Source organism: Hypanus sabinus, chromosome 10 (assembly GCF_030144855.1).
Source record: "Hypanus sabinus isolate sHypSab1 chromosome 10, sHypSab1.hap1, whole genome shotgun sequence".
Taxonomy (NCBI): domain Eukaryota; kingdom Metazoa; phylum Chordata; class Chondrichthyes; order Myliobatiformes; family Dasyatidae; genus Hypanus; species Hypanus sabinus.
In genome coordinates this window covers 20308208-20326731 of record NC_082715.1, presented here as the reverse complement: position 1 = coordinate 20326731, position 18524 = coordinate 20308208, and the positions used below count along the sequence as shown (strand labels likewise).

Sequence of the window (18524 nt, the reverse complement as noted above, 5' to 3'; positions counted from 1 at the left end):
TTAGATATTTGCATTAGCGAGTAGGTGTACAGGTGTACTTAATAAAGTGGCCACTGAGTGTCTAGTTTTACATTTTCCAACAGGAATAAAAACGCTTGTTTATGATTCCTGGCAGCCCTGAACACATAGACATTGCTTTGGAAAGCAATTCAGCTCCAGAAATTATCCAGAATTTAAAAACAAAATGAAAGTACTTACAAGAATATCACAAATCTCTAAAACAGATTGAAAGCGGCACAAACTCAAAGGCTTCAAACGAGCTGTCACAAAATATTATTGACCAACTTCATCAGCACTAACTGCACGGCATTTATTCTCACCAATCTATCATTAGCAATCTCTGTCTCACACTTAGAGTATGACTTTGAATGAAAGATATCACTAATGAAGTAAGGAGACATCTTGCTCTTAAGGGCTAATTTTTTCATCTCGTTTTGCTGATCTACTTCTTGCAGCCACATATATCAAAATACCAGGACTATACTTCCTTTAGCACTCTGTCCATTAGAACTAAAGAACAGAAGATTATGGTTAGCATTGTAATCATTTCCTGATGTGCTCATCCAATGGGTGAGATTCCTGGCAGAATGAATTCTTGAAGGTAAATAACATTTAAATGTTCCTCTGAATGAAAGAAAAATGCATAAACTAATAACAATCTCGGAGGTGTCAAGAAAATCAAACCAACAGCGTGCAGCAAAATTGACTCTGAGTGTTCGGTGCACATCAAAGCATCTGGGGTAATGAAATGGCTTCTTGTTTGTTGGGTGCTGCATTTATTTATCTGAATCCATAACTCGTGCGAACCAGCTCCCAGTCACAGAGTGAGCTTAATGACATTGTGAATCTGAATACAAAACCAACTGTGTCTACAGTAAATAATCACTATAGCAGTTCCACGTTATAACCTTTGAAAATAGAATTTGTTGCGCAACATGTCCATGAAAATAACCCAAAAGAAACACAGAGGCTTCTTTTTCTTGGACAACACTCTTTCTCTCCTCATTCATTGTGCTACAGCTAATAACGTCAATGTAGAACAGTTAGAGCAATTTGTGTTTTTTTTTATCTTCCTCTTTCTCTCTCCCTCTCACTCACACATGCACACACGCACTTCCTTCAATAACTTTATAAGCCAAGTGTTTATCCGGTTCCTTCTTAAATTTTCAAGAACTTTTCCATTAACTTCTTGATGGCCTAACCATTGCCTATTCAATGACTGCATAGTCCATTCACTTATTTTCTTCTCATTTTGAGTTTATTCTTCATAGTTTCTATCAAAGCATGTATATATTTTTCATTAATGTATCAAAACAATTCACAAAGATGGTTCCAATTAGCTTCAGCTTTCTTATATATTTGTCTAGATTCGGCATGTCTCTAAAAACTTTGCCAAACTTCTATACATGCAGCACAAGTGAATCTGCAGATGCTGGAAATAAATAAAAACACAAAATGCTGGCAGAACTCAGCAGGCCAGACAGCATCTATGGGAGGAGGTAGTGACGACGTTTCGGGCCGAAACCCTTCATCAGGAGTCAATCAGTTCTACACATGCAGAGTGTATCGAGTATTCTAATTGGTTGCACCGATGCCTTATTAGAGATGTGTGTAGATTTGGCAGGTCCCAAAAAACTTTGACAAACTTCTATGGATACCCACTATTTTATTAACTGTGGCCTGGTATGGAACAACCAATGCCCAGGAATTGTAAAGGCTACAGAAAGTGATGGATACAGCCCGCTACTGAGTACACTTATATGGAGCCAGTCACAGGGAAGCAGCATTCAACATTAAAGCCCCCACCGTCCAGACCATGCTCTCTTTTTGCTATTCCCATTTGAGAGGATACAGATCCTCTACAGATTAGGTTCAGGAATAGTTATTAACTGACAACCAACATGCTCCTGAACCAAATGGATATAACTTCAATCATCACTACTCTGAACTAATTCTCCGATCTACAGACTCACTTTCAAGGACTCTTTACAACGCTTATTCTTGTTATTATTTTATTCATACTACTTGTCTTTTATCATGTTGACTGTCTCTCGGTCTATGGCTGTTTATGCACAGCTTTTTGTTGTGAACTTCTATTGCATATGTCTTTTTCCTGAAAATGCTTGCAAGGAAATGAATGTCAAGGTAACAGGCACCTACTTTGATAAGAAATTAACTTTGAACATTAGATTGCTTGATATAACAGGAACTGTCATGTGGTTCAAAATAATTACGAGTCAGTCAGCAGAATGTGATTATTCAACAATAAATGGACTTCAATGAGAATTGAAACAATGGACAGTAATTAGAAACTACAGATGATTAGAAACGCTTATATCTAATAACTATAGCAACCAATGTGTTCAGCACAGTTGTTCTAAATAGCCCAAAGCCTGGGAAGTGTATGAATAGCCAATGACTTTTCCTTTTATGCTTGATGACTGAAGTTGCAAACCGGACTAGAGCCATGATGACTTGTTAAACTGACAGCAGTTAGTACCTCTGCACGTTAAATCAATACAGAGATAGCTTTTGGTTAAGTCTGTCGCAGCATTGATCTATACAGGATTTGTAACTCACACGCCAATATTTAAAATGCCAGTTCAAATTATAGCCAATAAACTAGATAGCTATCCAACAAAATTCTTGGTAGAAGGAACAATATTTCTCATACTGATAATCATATTTTCCCAAAATACTACTGCAAAAGGAATGATTTTTTATTCCTATTTACTGTGGCTCTCTCTCTCCCTACTAAAAAATACTCAGGAAAATTAGATGATGTGGCTGTTGCCTCCTTTCCATTGATGCTGCCTGACCTGCTGAGTTCCTCCAGTATTTTGAATGTGTTGCTCTTGATTTCCAGCATCAGCAGCACCTCTCGCTTTTATGATGTTTAGCTTCATGTGTACTAGTGAGGCCTTGATTAGGTTAAGATTTAGAAGTTTAACTAGAATTGCACAAGGGCTAACAAAGACAAAACTCAGCTATCAACACTCTGCATTGTGATATCTCTATACAAGTTAATAGCAAAATAATAAGATTATAAACTTGGAGATCTTATTTCTTCTTGTTTGGTGTTGATCCCTGCTTTTTTGTGAATACATTATTTAGAAGTGACAATGAACTTTTATTTCATTCAGTTACTCCCCTCATTTTGGTTATCAATAAAGGTAATGTTTCTGCAAGCATGTGGAACAAATCTTAAAAAATGTTTACTTTAATGGATGGAAAAAATCATGGATCACCCAAGATTTAATCTCTTCAAGTGTTGATCCCATTTGGAAAAAGTGAATTGTTGGAAGACCCCTTTATTTATAATATAACAGGTAAACCATGGTATGGAGCTGTGATCTGGAACATCCAAAGCAATTACTACCAGATCAATTATGATGCAACATGCATTACATTACTAAGAATTCAAGTCCATTGTCATCTGACTGCACATTTGTACAACCAAATGAAACAACATTCCTCTGGATATAGTGCACCCAAAATACATATATTACACACAAGCATTGTGTGAATAGAGCATTGGCATCTGAACCAAACTGAAACCACTGCTAATCATCAGCCTATGTCATCAAAATAATTTACTCATGTATCTGAATTTTCCCACAATATATTTTCAGTAGATTTTGCACCATAATGAAAAATTATAACTGTTCTGTTTGGTAAACCCAGTAGAAATTTCCCTTTTATCTATTTTAAAGTTCAATGTCCATATATGCCACCATATACAACCCTGAGAGTCATTGCTTTGTGGGCATACTGAATAAATCCATAGAATAATAACCATAGCAGAATCAATGAAAGACCACATCAGCTTGGGTGTTCAACCAGTGTGCAAAAGACAACAAGCTGTGCAAGTGCAAAAAGAAAGAAAGAAATAATAAATAAATAAATAAGCAAATAAATAAATAAATAAATAGATAAATAGATAGATAGATAAATAAATAGATAGATAGATAGATAGATAGATAGATAAATAGATAAATAAATAAATATTGAGAACATGAGATGAAGAGTCCTTGAAAGTGAGTTCATAGGTTGTGGGAACATTTCGAAGTTGGGGCAAGTGAAGATGAGTGAAGTTATCCCATTTCATTCAAGAGCCTGATGGTTGAGAGGTAGTAACTATCCCTGAACCTGGTGGCGTGTGTCCTGATGCTTCTTCCTGATGGCAGTAGTGAGAAGAAAGCACCTCCTGGGTAGTGGGGGTTCCTGATGATGGATGTTGCTTTCTCGCGACAGCGCCTTGTGTAGATGTGCTCAATGGTGGGGGTGGAATAAGGAAAGGGATCTAATTCTAAACAAAAAGTGCTGAACAAAAGAATTATTCCTTCAGCCTCTGAAGCCCAATATCTCCTTCGACAACATAGAATGAGCCTTCAGATTCAATCTATTTGATCTCCTCAAATCTTTTTGCATTAAAACAATGAATCACGAAAGACAATCAAGCTTAATTCTTGCTGTTTGATCCGGACACAATTTGCTTCTACAATTAACAGAGAACCATAAATCCAAAATTATTATGTGCCACAGAACGACACATAACTTTTAATAAACAGTAGAGAAAACACTTGTGTTAGAAGCACACTGTGCCTTGACACAAAAATTAGATAATAAAAATGATTACTGAAATCTGTTCACATTCCCCCTGGAGAATTGAATTGTCTCTTTCAGCTATTTGAAAGGATAGGGAACTAATTCAATTGAACAACATTTAAGAAAAAGCAATTTCCTGTACCATTTTACACAGCTTTGAAACTCTTCTCTGACACTCACCACACAAAGAATTATTATAAGAAAATCCCAACTTTGTTGGCAATTTCTTTTTCAGTTTTCTGCAGCTTGAATCACAATAGACGCTTTAATGAACAGCAGAAATGAGGTGCCAGATGTTAGGATTGCTACAATTGGAAATAAATTCTCAAGCATAATTCATCAACATCAGCCCAATACACCATCTATCATGTTGGTTATGAAACAGAATGTATTTTTAATGAGGTTCTCACATTAACCACATGCCTGCCATTTTAAGTCGAGAAGTAGAAGGAAAGTTACTCATATGACAATGCACTTGCCACTCTGACACCATTCATGATTCATGAACAGGAACATATCATTCTGTTATAATTATCTGCTTGCCTTAAGGGTAATGTGCAAATTATTTCATTGAATTGACGCACTTCTCTGAGGTTTCGTCAATTTCTTATGAATTTCAGTCCTGATCCATTCCAGCAAGTTGTTGAAAACTAACTTGTGTTCCTATGAGCCATAGAGTCCATTTAATGAACAACAGCATTTTCTTTATTAAACAGCTTACAACTTCTAAATAAGTCCCAAAAGTTCTGCTATGGAAAATAGCTAAAATATTTCAAGCCCCTGCCTGATAAGAGCACAAAAGTTCTTCCTAGCAGATTCTGACCCATTACAATTGATTAATATTCAGACTTGAGTAGGACAAATGGTGGCATTTCCCAATGTTCTGCTTATTTTAATTTGTATACTAATGACCCAGATTTGGAGAAGCAAGTTATAATAATGTTGACACAAGTCTTGGTTGCATTCTGAACTACTGCTCTTCTTAAAATGGTTATGGGATGTGTTAACTCTAGCCTCCCAGCCAGCATAGAACCACTGAAATTAGCCTTCTGCTAGAAAAGGTCTCCAGTGGATGTCATCTCCCTGACCCTGCACTCACTTCCAGAGAATCTGGATAGTAAAGACGTCTGTGTTAGACTTTTGTTTATTCATTATAGCTCCATCTTCAATTCTATCATTCCAAACTAACTCCAAACTGGGTCTCATCACCTTTCTTTCCCACTAGATAAACACAAGGGATTACACAGATGCTGGAAATCCAGAGCAACACATGCAAAATGCTGGAGGAACTCAGCAAGTCAAGCAGCATCTATGGAGAGGAAAAAAAACTGTTGACAGTTTGGGCTGTGACCCTTTATCCAGGATGAAGAGTCTTGACTTGAAAGTGACTTGACTTGACTCTTGGCTCAAAATGATGACAGTTTATTCCTTTGCATAGATTCTGTGGACCTGCTGAGTTCTTGCAGCATTTTATGTGTCCCTTTGCAAATGGATCCTGACATCTTGACCAATAAATATAGGCTGCATCTATGCAGCACTTCCTCCACAACTATTCCCAAAACTAACACCTCAGAAAACTGCACTTCAGCCCTCTATTCTACTCTCTGTACTCTCATGGCCAGATTCTGCTCTAAATCCATCTACAAGTTGGTGGGTAATACACCGTAGTGGGCTGTATCTCAAATATGGACAAATTGGAGTGTGGGAAGGGGAGCCAACTGTCAAGGTGGCAGCAATCTTTCCCTCAACATCAGCAAAACAAATGAGATAGTAATTGACTTCAGGAACACAGCTCAGCACATCTGAATCAGAATTAGTTTAATATTACTGGCATATATTGTGAAATTTGTTAACTTATTTTGGGAAAATATGATTATCAGTATGAGAAATATTGTTTGGGGAGAATTTATTGGGGGAGAATTTTGTTAACTTATTGGTAGCGGTATAATGCAATACATGATAATATCTAGAAAAAATGTGTAAATGCATTACAGTAAGTATATATATATGTTAAATAGTTAACTTGAAAATAGTGCAAAATCAAAAATAATATTAAAAAAGAGAGGTAGCTTTCACAGGTTCAGTGTCCATTTGGAAATCAGATGGCAGAGGGGACGAAGCTGTTCCTGAATCACTGAATATGCACCTTCAGGCTTCTGTACCTCCTTTCTGATGGTAATAATGAGAAAAAGGGCAAACTCTGAGTGATGGGGGTCCTTGATCATGGACATTGCCCTTCTGAGACACTGCTCCTTGAAGATGTCTTGGATACTATGGAGGCAAGTACCCTGGGTGGATCTGACTAATTTTACAACTTCCATGGGAACCAGATCCCTTCCATGACTCTGTCTCCAGTTCTCAACTGCCTTTGTAACGCAGCCAACATAATCCAATATCCCACTCACAAACACTCTCTTCTCTCCCCTCCCATCGGACAGAAAGGTTAAAAAAAAAGTCTAAGAGCATGAACCGACAAACTGAAGTACAGCTTCTGTCCTGCTGCTATATGTTGGATGGTTCTATGGTATCATGAAATGGATTTTGGAACTCACAATCTACTTTGTACCTTACTGTCTACCTGGACTGCAATTTCTCTAAGCTGTTGCACTTTATCCTGCATTCTATTATTGTTCTATAGTCAACCACCCCAAGGCATTTTTGGATGTGTGGATAGCATGTAAGATGTATTTTTCACTGTGCCTCAGCGGTAATAATCAACAAATCCAATCCAAAATGTGAAGAAGTCAATGATAGATTGCAGCAAATTGCAAACAGGCCAGTGGAATGAGCAGACTCATGGCAGATGCAGTTCAATGCTGGGAAATATGAGGTGGTGCATTTTGTTATAAAGAATATAAAGAAACATCTGTAACAGAGGAAATAGTTCAAAAACTGGGGAAGCTTCAGTTGACATTGGGTGCAAGAGCGCATATATCATCAAAAGTGGCAAGTCAGGTTGAGAGAGTGGTTGGTTAAGCATAAATAATTCGTGACTTTATCAGCAGAAACAGAGTATAAAATCTGAGAAATGATGCTGAACCTTCATAAAACACTTACCCAGCATCATTACATTATTGAAAGGATGTGAGGGCATTTGAGAGGGCCCAGATAAAAAAGATTTGGGGATGAGCAACTACCGTAAGAAGTAGAGATTAAACAGGCTGGAACTCTTTGCTTTCAAAAGAAATTTGAGTTGATAGAAAGATGTAAAATTCTAAAGGGACTGGGTAGAGTGGATATTGGAAGACTGATCTCTTTGATGAAGGGGTCAAGGACTTTAGGAGGTTGGCATAGAGGAGAAAAGAATTAAAAGAATTAAAAATGACATCAGGGAATATTTTTGACCACACTCTGTGGTTGCAAGCTGGAAAACTGCCTTCAGGTGTTGTGAAGAAAGGTTCACCGTGGCCTTGAAGGTGGAATCGTATAAGTGTCATCAATGCTGACAGAAATCGTAAGTTTTTGGAGAAAGGGCAGTGAACAAATTACTCTGGTGGATAGTTGATGCAGACATGACAAGCCAATGGCCTCCTTTCATGTTCAAATCATTCTTTGATTCTAAGATAATTCGAGAGACTTCTGGATAAATTCAACAGGTAGATTAAACTGTTGCATCAAGACAGAGTGTAGAAGGGAAAGAGACACTATAAAGGGGTGTACACAAGAAGTGAGATAGATACACAAAGTATACTGCAGATACGGTGGTCAAATCAACATGTACAAACCACTGGAGGAACTCAGCAGGTCAGGCAGCATCCGTGGAAACAAGCAGTCAAACGAGCTTGACTGCTCGTTTCCACAGATGCTGCCCGACCTGCTGAGTTCCTCCAGCGTGTTTGTAAGTGAGGTAGATGTTGGCAGGTGATAAGTGGAACCAGGTACGTAAGGGGATGATGGGCAGATAGAGTCAGGTGGGAACAGGCAGGGTGGAGACAAAGCCAGAAGCTAGAGGCTGTAAGTTGAGAACAAGAGCTGCAGATTCTCGGATCTGGTAAGTAACAAAGTTGTTAAATGGAACCAGAGAAGAGAGGGATAATATTCAGGACCAGTTGAAGGATGGGGTGGAAGTGAGCTAAGTGTAGGGGTGATGGGCATGTGGAACAAGATGGGGGAGAGGAATTGGGTAAATTGGGTCAAAGGGAGCCTGTGGGAAGTGGAGGGGTTGGAAAGAAGGGTGTAGGGGTAAGAGAGCCTGGGTGAATCATAAAGAGCAAGAAATGAACACAGAACCAATGAGTTGCCTGTCATTGGAAGATTTAATTCATACCCCTGGGGCATTGGTTACCCAGAATGAATATGAGGGATTTCTGTTTTGGTTTACATCTGGCTTCACCCTGACAGAGGAGGAGGCTGAGGACATACATGTTGGTTTGAGAACAGGAAGGCAAATTAAAATGACTAGAAACTGGGAGCCAAGGTGAGTGTTTCAGACAGACTGCAAGTGCTTGACAAAGCATTTACCTAGTCTAAAACTGGGCAGTTCAGTAGCACAACAGTTAGCACATAGTTTTACAGTGGGAGTGAACACTGACAGGCATTCAATTCCCGCTTCTGCCTGTAAGGAAATTTGTATCTTCTCCCCGTGACTACTTGGGTTTCTTCTGCGTGCTCTGTTGCCCCTCCCCCCAACTCCCCCACATTCCAAAAGCTGCTCACACTAGTCCAAGTGAGGCTTCACCAATGTAAAGCCTTAACATTACATCCTTGCTTCAATATTCTCGTCCCCTTGGAATTAAGTCTCTTTGTACCTCAGGTTTTTGAATCTCATGTTAGAGTTATTTGAGTATCCCAAAAATTGCAGCTCTCCGAATACTGACATAAGTATCATAAACATATCTCCATTGTGTTCCTGATAGAATATCTGAACACATTAAACTTGGACTAGAGCCAGAGAAGGTAGTACACAAAATAGAGACTGTGGTTAATGTAGCCCAGTATTATGGAAACAAAACTGAAAACAATTCCAGTGTAAAAATTGCTCATGGTTAAACATAGATCACATTCTGTTTTTTTTTATCTCAAAGATCTGGCACTTTGAAAATACTTGTTGCGCTCAACCTGCAATGGAAAAATAGCACTAATTCCCAAAATGATAGACACAAAAAATTGTAGTTATTAAAAAAAGGTGTTAAAACATGGATAAGATGGCTTACACACAGGAAGTAAAATCTCACTGCCACTATCCCTAATGGGACCAGGCTCAATTGTTTGAGAAAGACATCAGCTCTTAAAGAGCCAACCTCCAGGCTCCACTATATAGTTGCTGTGGTGGAGACAGAAGATGTAATGGAGACAGGAACAGCTCGGAGTTCACACAAGGAGATCTGGAGATCCTCATCAATGAATCACATTGCAGGAGGTGGAATGGTGAAAGTGGTCCCGGCTGTTACCCTCTAGATGAGAAGATCCCCACATATTTTAACAGTGAAAATTAAGATTACTGTTTTGGAGATTCATCAGTGCAACCTCTCCCTCTGCTGTATTGAGCCATCTCTGTGATTGTTTACACAATGCTATGCACAAGTGTTCCTGTACAGAAGGATACACATGTTTGCTACGTTCACTGGAGAAGAATGTTGATCTGGAGCAGGCATCTGCTTAAGGATTATGTTACACCCCTTGAGAAGAGCATTTCTCTGCAAGGAAGTCCCTGGTGGCCCATGAAATCAATACCTCCCTATTCCACTCTGCTGGGATATGAGACAGGTACCATTCTGCTGTAACATTCCTTGGTGGTCTACCCCCACCCCCCACCTTTCTGCCCCTCTTGATCTGGCTGTTCTTTAGTCTGCACCTCGATCTGGGAGTTCATATGCTTTTCTTCCTTTTGCAAAAGAGCTGAGTGACACAGCTAGTAGAGCCACTGTCTCACTGGTCCAGCAACACAGTTTCAGTCCCCATTCTTGCTTTCGTGGGGTCTGCAATTTCGCATCTAGACCACATGGATTTCCTCTGGATGGCCCAATCTCCTCCCACAGCTGGTCAGTAGAGTAATTGGTCACTGTAAATGGAGCCTAACATGGAAGTGAATGTAGAATCAGGGTAGAGTTGTCAGGGATGTGGAGAGAGTAAAGTGGGATTATTGTAGATCTAATGGAAGTTGATACTGATGGTCAGCAATGGGCTGAAGGGTAAGTTGCCATGCTATGTTATTCCATGATCAGGTGCTGTATTCAGTAGGCCGGCCATGCAAACTCAGCAAACCTATGTGTATTGGAGCAAGGTCGCAGGGAAATAAATGGCTGCCTTCAATACCAACCCTGCCTCCCAGATCACACCCCTCTGGGCAAAATGTGCCACAGAAAATGCCATACAGTGCAACCTCATGTCTTACTTATTATATTCTGTATTTACCTTTGTTTTACTATTTGCATGATTTGTCCTCTTCTGCACATTGGATGTTTGTCAGCCATTGTTGTGTGTGGTCTTTCATGGATTCTATTGTGTTTCTTTGCTTTGTGGGTGTCTGCAAGAAGATGAATCTCAAGGGTCCATATGATAAACATACTTGATAATAAAGTTGAACCTTGAATCTCCTTGGAATGAAGCCCTCTTGTGTGCTTTCTAAAAATATGCCTGACTTTTAGTTATCCATAACCTCAACACTGAGAGACAGAAACCCTTATTAAGGAAAAGGTCCAGGTTATTAATGGACGTCCTTGCTTGGCACTTGACTACATTCTCTGACACTAACCTTGCCAATGCCAGAATGTACATGAAATCACAGCGGGTGAAATACATTTCTGCATGAATACAGTGCTTGGATCCCCTGAGTGCAGCAGGTTGAGAACTAACTAACTGCTCCAGATGCTTGGGAAGAACCAATATCTATTTATTTAGAGATAAATGTAGAGATTTTTTTATTGAGGGATACAGTGTGGAATCAGCGTGGATACCTTCTGGCCCAATGAGCCCTGCTGCCCAGCAACTTCACTGTTTAACACTAGCCTCATCATGGGAAAATTTCCAATGACCAATTAACCTACTAACTGGTACGTCTTCAGACTGTGGGAGCAGAACGGAGCAAACCCACGCAGTCACAGGAAGAACATACTAACTCCTTACAGACGGCGCCGGAATTGAACTCCAAACTCTAGTGCCCCAACCTGTAATAGCCTTGTAACACTGTGGAACCTCAGATCAATGTTGAGGTCATGGCAGCTGTGACTTCAAAGGAGAGAAACAACTCAGGCATGAGAGTATGGCATAAAGTCTTCCTGAATTATTTTACAGACCTCTGTCAAAACAGCATTGGGAAACCAAGAACTTGTGAATACAATGTCATTCAGAGATATCCAGGTAGGAAGCAATGTCTGTGACAACTCTAAAATGGACATGTCGTTACCTCTTCCCCTGAGGTTCCTAACCTGCCCTGAAGGCGTTGTTATTGCCATACTGACAAGTCTAGTAATTGGTTGCTGCCAGTCGTGTCACCATTGACTGTGTACAGCAACAGTTAGATCACTTTAGTTAGTTCCCAAGAGATACTACTTCACCCAGCACCTGATAATTTTAGGAGATTCAAATGGACATTTTCGGTTCTGAACGTAAACGCTGTCCAATTCCGATTCAGAGTTAGATTTAATTACCACATATACATTGAAACATATAGTGAAATGTTTTGTTTGTGTTAACAACCAACATACCCAAGGATGCGTTGCAGAGCAGAACTGATGGGCCAAATATACTAACTCTGCTCCTATGTCTTATGGGTATGCCGGAGACAGTCTGCGGAGTATCTACTGAATTAATGATAATATAACAAAATATGGAATGTATTCCCAGTTGTAAAGTGATTGTTTTGAATTATGACTGTTATTGCAGTGTATAGCTCCACTTCCATATTTGCAAAGGCAAAAATAATCCTTGCACTTATTACAACATCAGTAGATAGCTGCCCGATGCTGAAGAAGTGTAAAAGGTGCTAGAGCAAATAATGCACAGAAATATTTCCTAAGAGATATTACTTAACCAAGAACCAGTCTCTCAGACAAAGTACCATAATTGCAGCAGTTAGAGAGAGATATCAGGTGTCCCTTTAGGCTCTGGGTGGGCATTGTGCTGGCTGGGAAGAGAAGCTAAGAACCAAGAATAAAGCTGCACAGCAAAGGAAGGTCACAAGTTTAATATTTGGTCAGCATTAACATAGAAACTTCGCTGAGATTGCTCCATATCCCATTATAAACCACCCAGAGAACAGAATAAGCCAATGGGGATGTTCTGGGGCTGACATTTTGTGAATGTAACAGTCTTATAACTCTGATCATTAAGGAGCAGTTAGTTGAGACAATTGTAGAATGGCACCAGGCAGAAATTTGAAACGGTTAAAGAAACACATACTTAGATGAATAAGGATTTCCTTATAGTTTAATTGTCAATAAACTAAGCAATGTCTCTAAGCTAATGGGAAGAAATGTATAAAAGGGTGCATTGCAAGATAACCAGCAGCACTGACATCAGAACTTAAATAGGAAGAAAAGATAGCGAAAGAACAATAAAATAAGATCTGATCTGGACACACCACAAAGAAGAAGATGCTGAGTTAGGGCCTTAGAGAAGAACTCGCTAATTCAGACCCAAGCCAGATTCAGCAAGAGTAAGCAGTATCTGAGCATAAGTAATGGGTTTTGGAAGTTATTAAAGTAAACTAAGGAATGAAATAATTGTTTGAAATTATGTAGTGAAGTTTTGAGATGTTTGAACTAATCATGATTAATAAAGTTGATAGGCAGTCACAATCTGGTGTTTTTAATTATGTGCTGCATATAATTAACAAAATAACCAGTACTCATCCCTGGTTTATAAACATGATTTGGCATTAATCAATCCAATTTTAGTTGTTGATGGCCATATTAAGCTACGAGAGTTCAAGAAAGGAAAATTTAAGGAGCGTTTTTGCAAGTAAGGTGTTTAGTTGTGTGTTCAGAAACATCTGTATGTACTGTAAAATCCTAATCCGCCCTTCAAGTAGCTTTGTAAATGTACTGTACCTCCCCTGGTCTCTGCTTCATCTTTTATTTCATGTTTGTCTGCAGGTGCCTATATAAAGGAAAAAATAGGAAAAGGATATTAAATTAAAATCTGATTTGGACAAAACAATTTTACTGTTTCCATCTGCAACAACCTTTCTAATTTATTAAATTTTCTTCTGTTTTACTGATTTTACACATCACTGTCAGTGCTAGTAAGCTGTATTTCTGAATTGAAAATCACCTATGCAGTAACCTCCATAAGCTGAGCAAGGTACAGTCAATGAGGAAATATTTGGGCAAAGTGTTGGGCAAAATGAATGGATGAGAGCATCCATATTTGAACAAGATGTCTGTGTTAAAGTACTGCCAGAGAAAGCTTGTGCTCTTGAATTTGAACCTTCAGAATTTAGCCCTGCACATACTGTTGCTGAGAACAGGTGAACCCAAATGCAGGACACTGGCACGGAGATAGAGCTGGGATGCAGACGAGGACGTGAGCATGGCTGGAGTTGGACGGCAAACCAGAGAATGAACGGACAGGCAGGCTGCCGGCAATCCTTTATCTTGACACGGAGAGACAGAATTACACAGGCAAACCTCGGTACTGAAGTAAAACTGAGAATACACAATCCTAAGCAGCCAGGAACGTGAATTACCACACTGGCTGAAACAACTATCTGGCAGTGAGTGGATGCAAAGCCAGGGTAGTGTTAATAGGGAACCACAGACAAAAGTAGAGACATGGAATGCAGTGGCAATGATGTCCAAGTTTCAGGAATTCATTATGTTATAATGTGTACCCATTGTTGTAATAGATAATTGGATTTACTGTTAGATCTGTAGATAATCATTTTTATTCTGTAATCAGGACCTACTTAATTAAGTCTTTGTGAGTCACCATTCTGTTATCAATATGTAGCTTTACTGGTTATCTCGTCAACTGTGAAGGTAAAAGCTGTACCAAACTCATGCTCAGGTAGATCAGCTTTGACTCATCTCCTGGTGTTCACTAGATTTTTAAAACATCACCTGCTATTTCAAACACCTACTCCACGTTACCTTTCAGTTTTCTCCTACTAACTTCTAGCTTTCATATCTAATTTCTACTAGATTAGTTGAGTCCAATGTTCAGAGGGAACAACTCTTAGAGAACAGAGCCATCCAGGATGCTCATATGACATTTCAGCCCTCCTTTGACACAAGTAGAAATATGGAGCTAAATAGAAACAGAAGTACTTCAAATGATTCAGGGAACTTTTATTTTTAACCTATGTCTCACAGATAAAGGCACTGATTCTGACCTGTGGATGGAACTTGGATGGCGTCATCTCTGTCTGTGGTAAGGATCCTGCATTTTTTGATGAGCTGTTCAAACAAAAATGTCAAAATAATAGTTATGAAGAAAGAAATTCAGGTCTAAAAATGATGTAAAATGACAAAAAATACGTACTTCCCTGAAACAATATGGTATCCATTTCTCTTTAGTAAATCAAATATAAAAGCAAGGATGCACTGCTAAGGCTTTGTAAGGCATTGGTCAGAACACATTTGGAATATTGTGAGCAATTTTGGGCCCTATATCTAAGGAAAGATGTGCTGGCCCTGGAAAAGACCCAGAGAAAGTTCCCAAGAATGATCCCAGGAATGAAAGATAACATCTGAAGAGCATTTGATGGATTTCAGAAGGATGAGGAGGATCTTCTAGGAGCCTCATGGATATTGGAAAGATTTGGATGGAGTGGACATGGAGAAGATATTTCGATTTGTTGGGGAGTTTATAATCCAGGGGCACAGCCTCAGCATAAGGGAACATCACTTTGAAGTAGAAATGAGGAGGAATTTCTTAAGCTAGAGGGCAGTGTATCTGTGAAGTTCTTATTATGGAGGACTGTGGAGGCCAATTTAAAGCAGAGATTGATTGGCTATTGATTGGCAATGGAATTATGGGTTACAGGAGAAGGTGAAAGAATGGAGTTGAATGGAAAATTTGCTAAAGATTGAATAGTAAAGCAAGCTCAATGGGTCAATTGGCCTTTTTCGGCTCCAATAGCTTATAGTCTTATAAGAACTAAGCAGAATTGGTACAGAGTAGGCTAAACAAAACATCTCTTCAGGACCTATCAAGTTGTATCCAAGTTTGCTGATGGTATCTTGTAGATCTGTTTAGATTATCGAGAGAGCCTCTCTTTTTAAAGGACATTAAGCCAAAAACCAGAGTAAGAATGCAGATAGAGTATAGGGCCTTGATACTGGGAATACTGAATGAAAGTACGGCTTTCCATGTTTGGGTAAACCAACTAGCCAAAGGAAAAAAAAAACATCAGATCTTGTCATTGACGTTGTTCCCTGGGAAGCTTGAAAGCTGTATCCTTCAAAATCGATATCTTCAGGTCTGTCAGGAATAGTACTGAGGAGGGTAGACTGGGAATATCTATCACCACTTCCTTTTCCAATCCGTCACAGACCTATTCATTTGGGTTACTGTCTAGAGGGAACTGAACAAGCCACAGAAGCCGCTCATTAACTTCAGCTCAGCATTTATATATGATGGAAGGGAAATTATTAACATTAGGTCCCAAATGAAATGAGCTTCCACTTCATTAAGAGCCCCATTTTAACACTGAAAAGAATTGCAAGCATAGCAACAGCGCAAATATATTTCATTCAAATGCACAGTTTTTCTGTGATAAATTATTGAACACTATGTGGCTTGAAATTTAAGTATCTGTATATTAGCAAAGATTTTTAATGTGCTTTGGTAAAATTCCATTCTCTGTTTTAAAGATACTGGAGGTATTTAAATAAACAAGTTAAAATGAAACACGAAAATGTTGACGGTATTACTAAGTTGGTTTCTTAAAAAAAACTTTGAAAATTCAATAAAAAGCAAGATAAAACAAAGAAAGTTCTTCAACTAGAAGGGTAAAATTTCTGCCATCCATTTAATTCTTCAAATGAAGAGCTTCACTAGCTCCTGTGCCATGAAATGTGTATGCATTGTGCATATCTCCAAAGATTTCCTACCTCTTCTCTGGATCTGTGGTACGATCTGCATGTGGAGGACTTTGATTGAGAAGCGGACTTGCATTCTGTGACGCCTTCACAGCAACATCTGGAACAACTGCGCATGAAAAGTAAACAGCAACTCACAAAGAGCAATTTCCTTTCCCTGAGCATTAAAATCAACCTTCATGCATTCTCCATTAAGTGTAAATCAAGAGGTGGTACTCAGCATTTGCTAGAAGTTGTGTTGTACTGAAATAAGGCACAGAGTAGGCCCGGCTGGGCCTTCGAGCTGTGCTGTCCAGCAACCATCCAGTTTAACTCTAGCCTAATTACAGGACAATTTACACTAACCAATTAATCCACCAACTGGTATGTCTTTGGCCTGTGGGAGGAAACGTGAGCCCCCTTAGGAAACCCACACGGTCTTGGGGAGAATGTACAAACTCCTTATAGGCAGCAGTGGGATTTGAACCGGGGTCACCTGTACTGTAAAGTGTTGTGATAACCACTGTGCTATTGTGCCAGAATCAGTAAAAAAGTGCAAAAAAAAAAGGATCAGTAAAAAGGTATGAGATCATCATCCAGGATTGCTACAGCAAAGAACACCCATGTACTTTTGGGTCTTGTACTCCTATGTCGAGTTATTTTGTTTGCCAATCTGAGATTTGTATGCACAGATGCATCTTAATAAGTGTTCGAAATGACAAACAGAATTTTCTTTGGTCTGAAAATCATTAACTCAAATGTCAAATAAGCTCTCAATAAACTGAATTCCTTGGGACTTTAGAATGAGATTAAAATTTTAAAGATGCAAGGTGAAAAGAGAAATTTGTCTGGTTCAATGTCAGAACAGATGCTTCACTGTTGCTAACTTTTAACTGATGAGAGCACTGATGTAAAGAGAGGAAGTTTAAAAATAATTGGTCAATGTTTAGGCAAAACGCTACAATTGGCTTCAGCATCCCTGAATAATGCAGAAAAAAGACTAGCTGGTTTGGTCTTCCTCCTCTTTATTCATTTCAGCTGCAAAATGTGAGTGTTAGGTTATCACAAAGTAAGAGCCAAAAAAAAAGTCTTCTCGCAGCAGAAACATCCCTTGCAGTAGATTCAGGTTGGATTTCTGTAAGTAAGCTTGTTTGGAACAATCATTAGAACATCAGAAAGTTTTTGACAAGAACAGGCCCAAGAAACCTTGCCAACTTCCTGTTCACATTGTCTGTTGAAATAACTATCAAGTTTAGATTTGAAAGTCTCTAAGGTACTACTCTCATCTACACACGATAACATTCAGGCAGCAGAATCAATACAGTTAGATCTGAACAAAATTCAGAAGTTATCATTGGAAAAGTCCCACTGATTTTCCATTTATTATTTTTAATGCTCAGAGTACCAGAAGAAATAATTGGAAAATTAATTCTTTAGCTTTCCATAACTTAAAATTTATAGCCATCACAACAAATTGTATCCTTAAACATACTTTCATAGAGTGGCATGCATGATGGACAAAATGGACATTGAGATATAGGTGCAGACATTAGGAGAATCAGAAGTCAGAATCAGGTTTAATATCACTGGCATTATGCAGTGAAATTTATTATCTTTACAGCAGCAGTACAATGCAATACCTAATAACTGGTGTGAATTACAGTATGTATATATATATATATATAATAATAAAATAGTTAAATAAAAAGTGCAAAAGTAAAAATAAAAAAGTAGTGTTCATGGGTACAATGGTCATTCAGAAATGACAGAGGGGAAGAAGCTGATCCTGAATCATTGAGAGTGTGCTTGTGGAAGTGATTATTCAAGAAAGACCCTAATGAAGTAAAGGTAAGTGCTGAGACTTCTAGATGATGAAGATTTGATGATGAAGATAGAGACTGATGAAGATTTGGTACCAATGGTATCATAGGGGTGGACTTACACAGGAAAAAT

General features: G+C 38.8%; 1 protein-coding gene across 1 annotated transcript in view; it reads right to left on the bottom strand.

Moving 5' to 3' along the window:
* Positions 1 to 18524, bottom strand: part of LOC132400486 (synaptotagmin-like protein 1) — a 223361-nt gene that overhangs the window by 132502 nt on the left and 72335 nt on the right. The window contains exons 3-5 of the mRNA XM_059981477.1: positions 16605 to 16701; positions 14882 to 14945; positions 13599 to 13647 (exon numbers count right to left, since the gene is read on the bottom strand). Coding sequence (XP_059837460.1) covers positions 13599 to 13647; positions 14882 to 14945; positions 16605 to 16701 — 210 coding nt within the window. The remainder of the gene's footprint in view (positions 1 to 13598; positions 13648 to 14881; positions 14946 to 16604; positions 16702 to 18524) is intronic.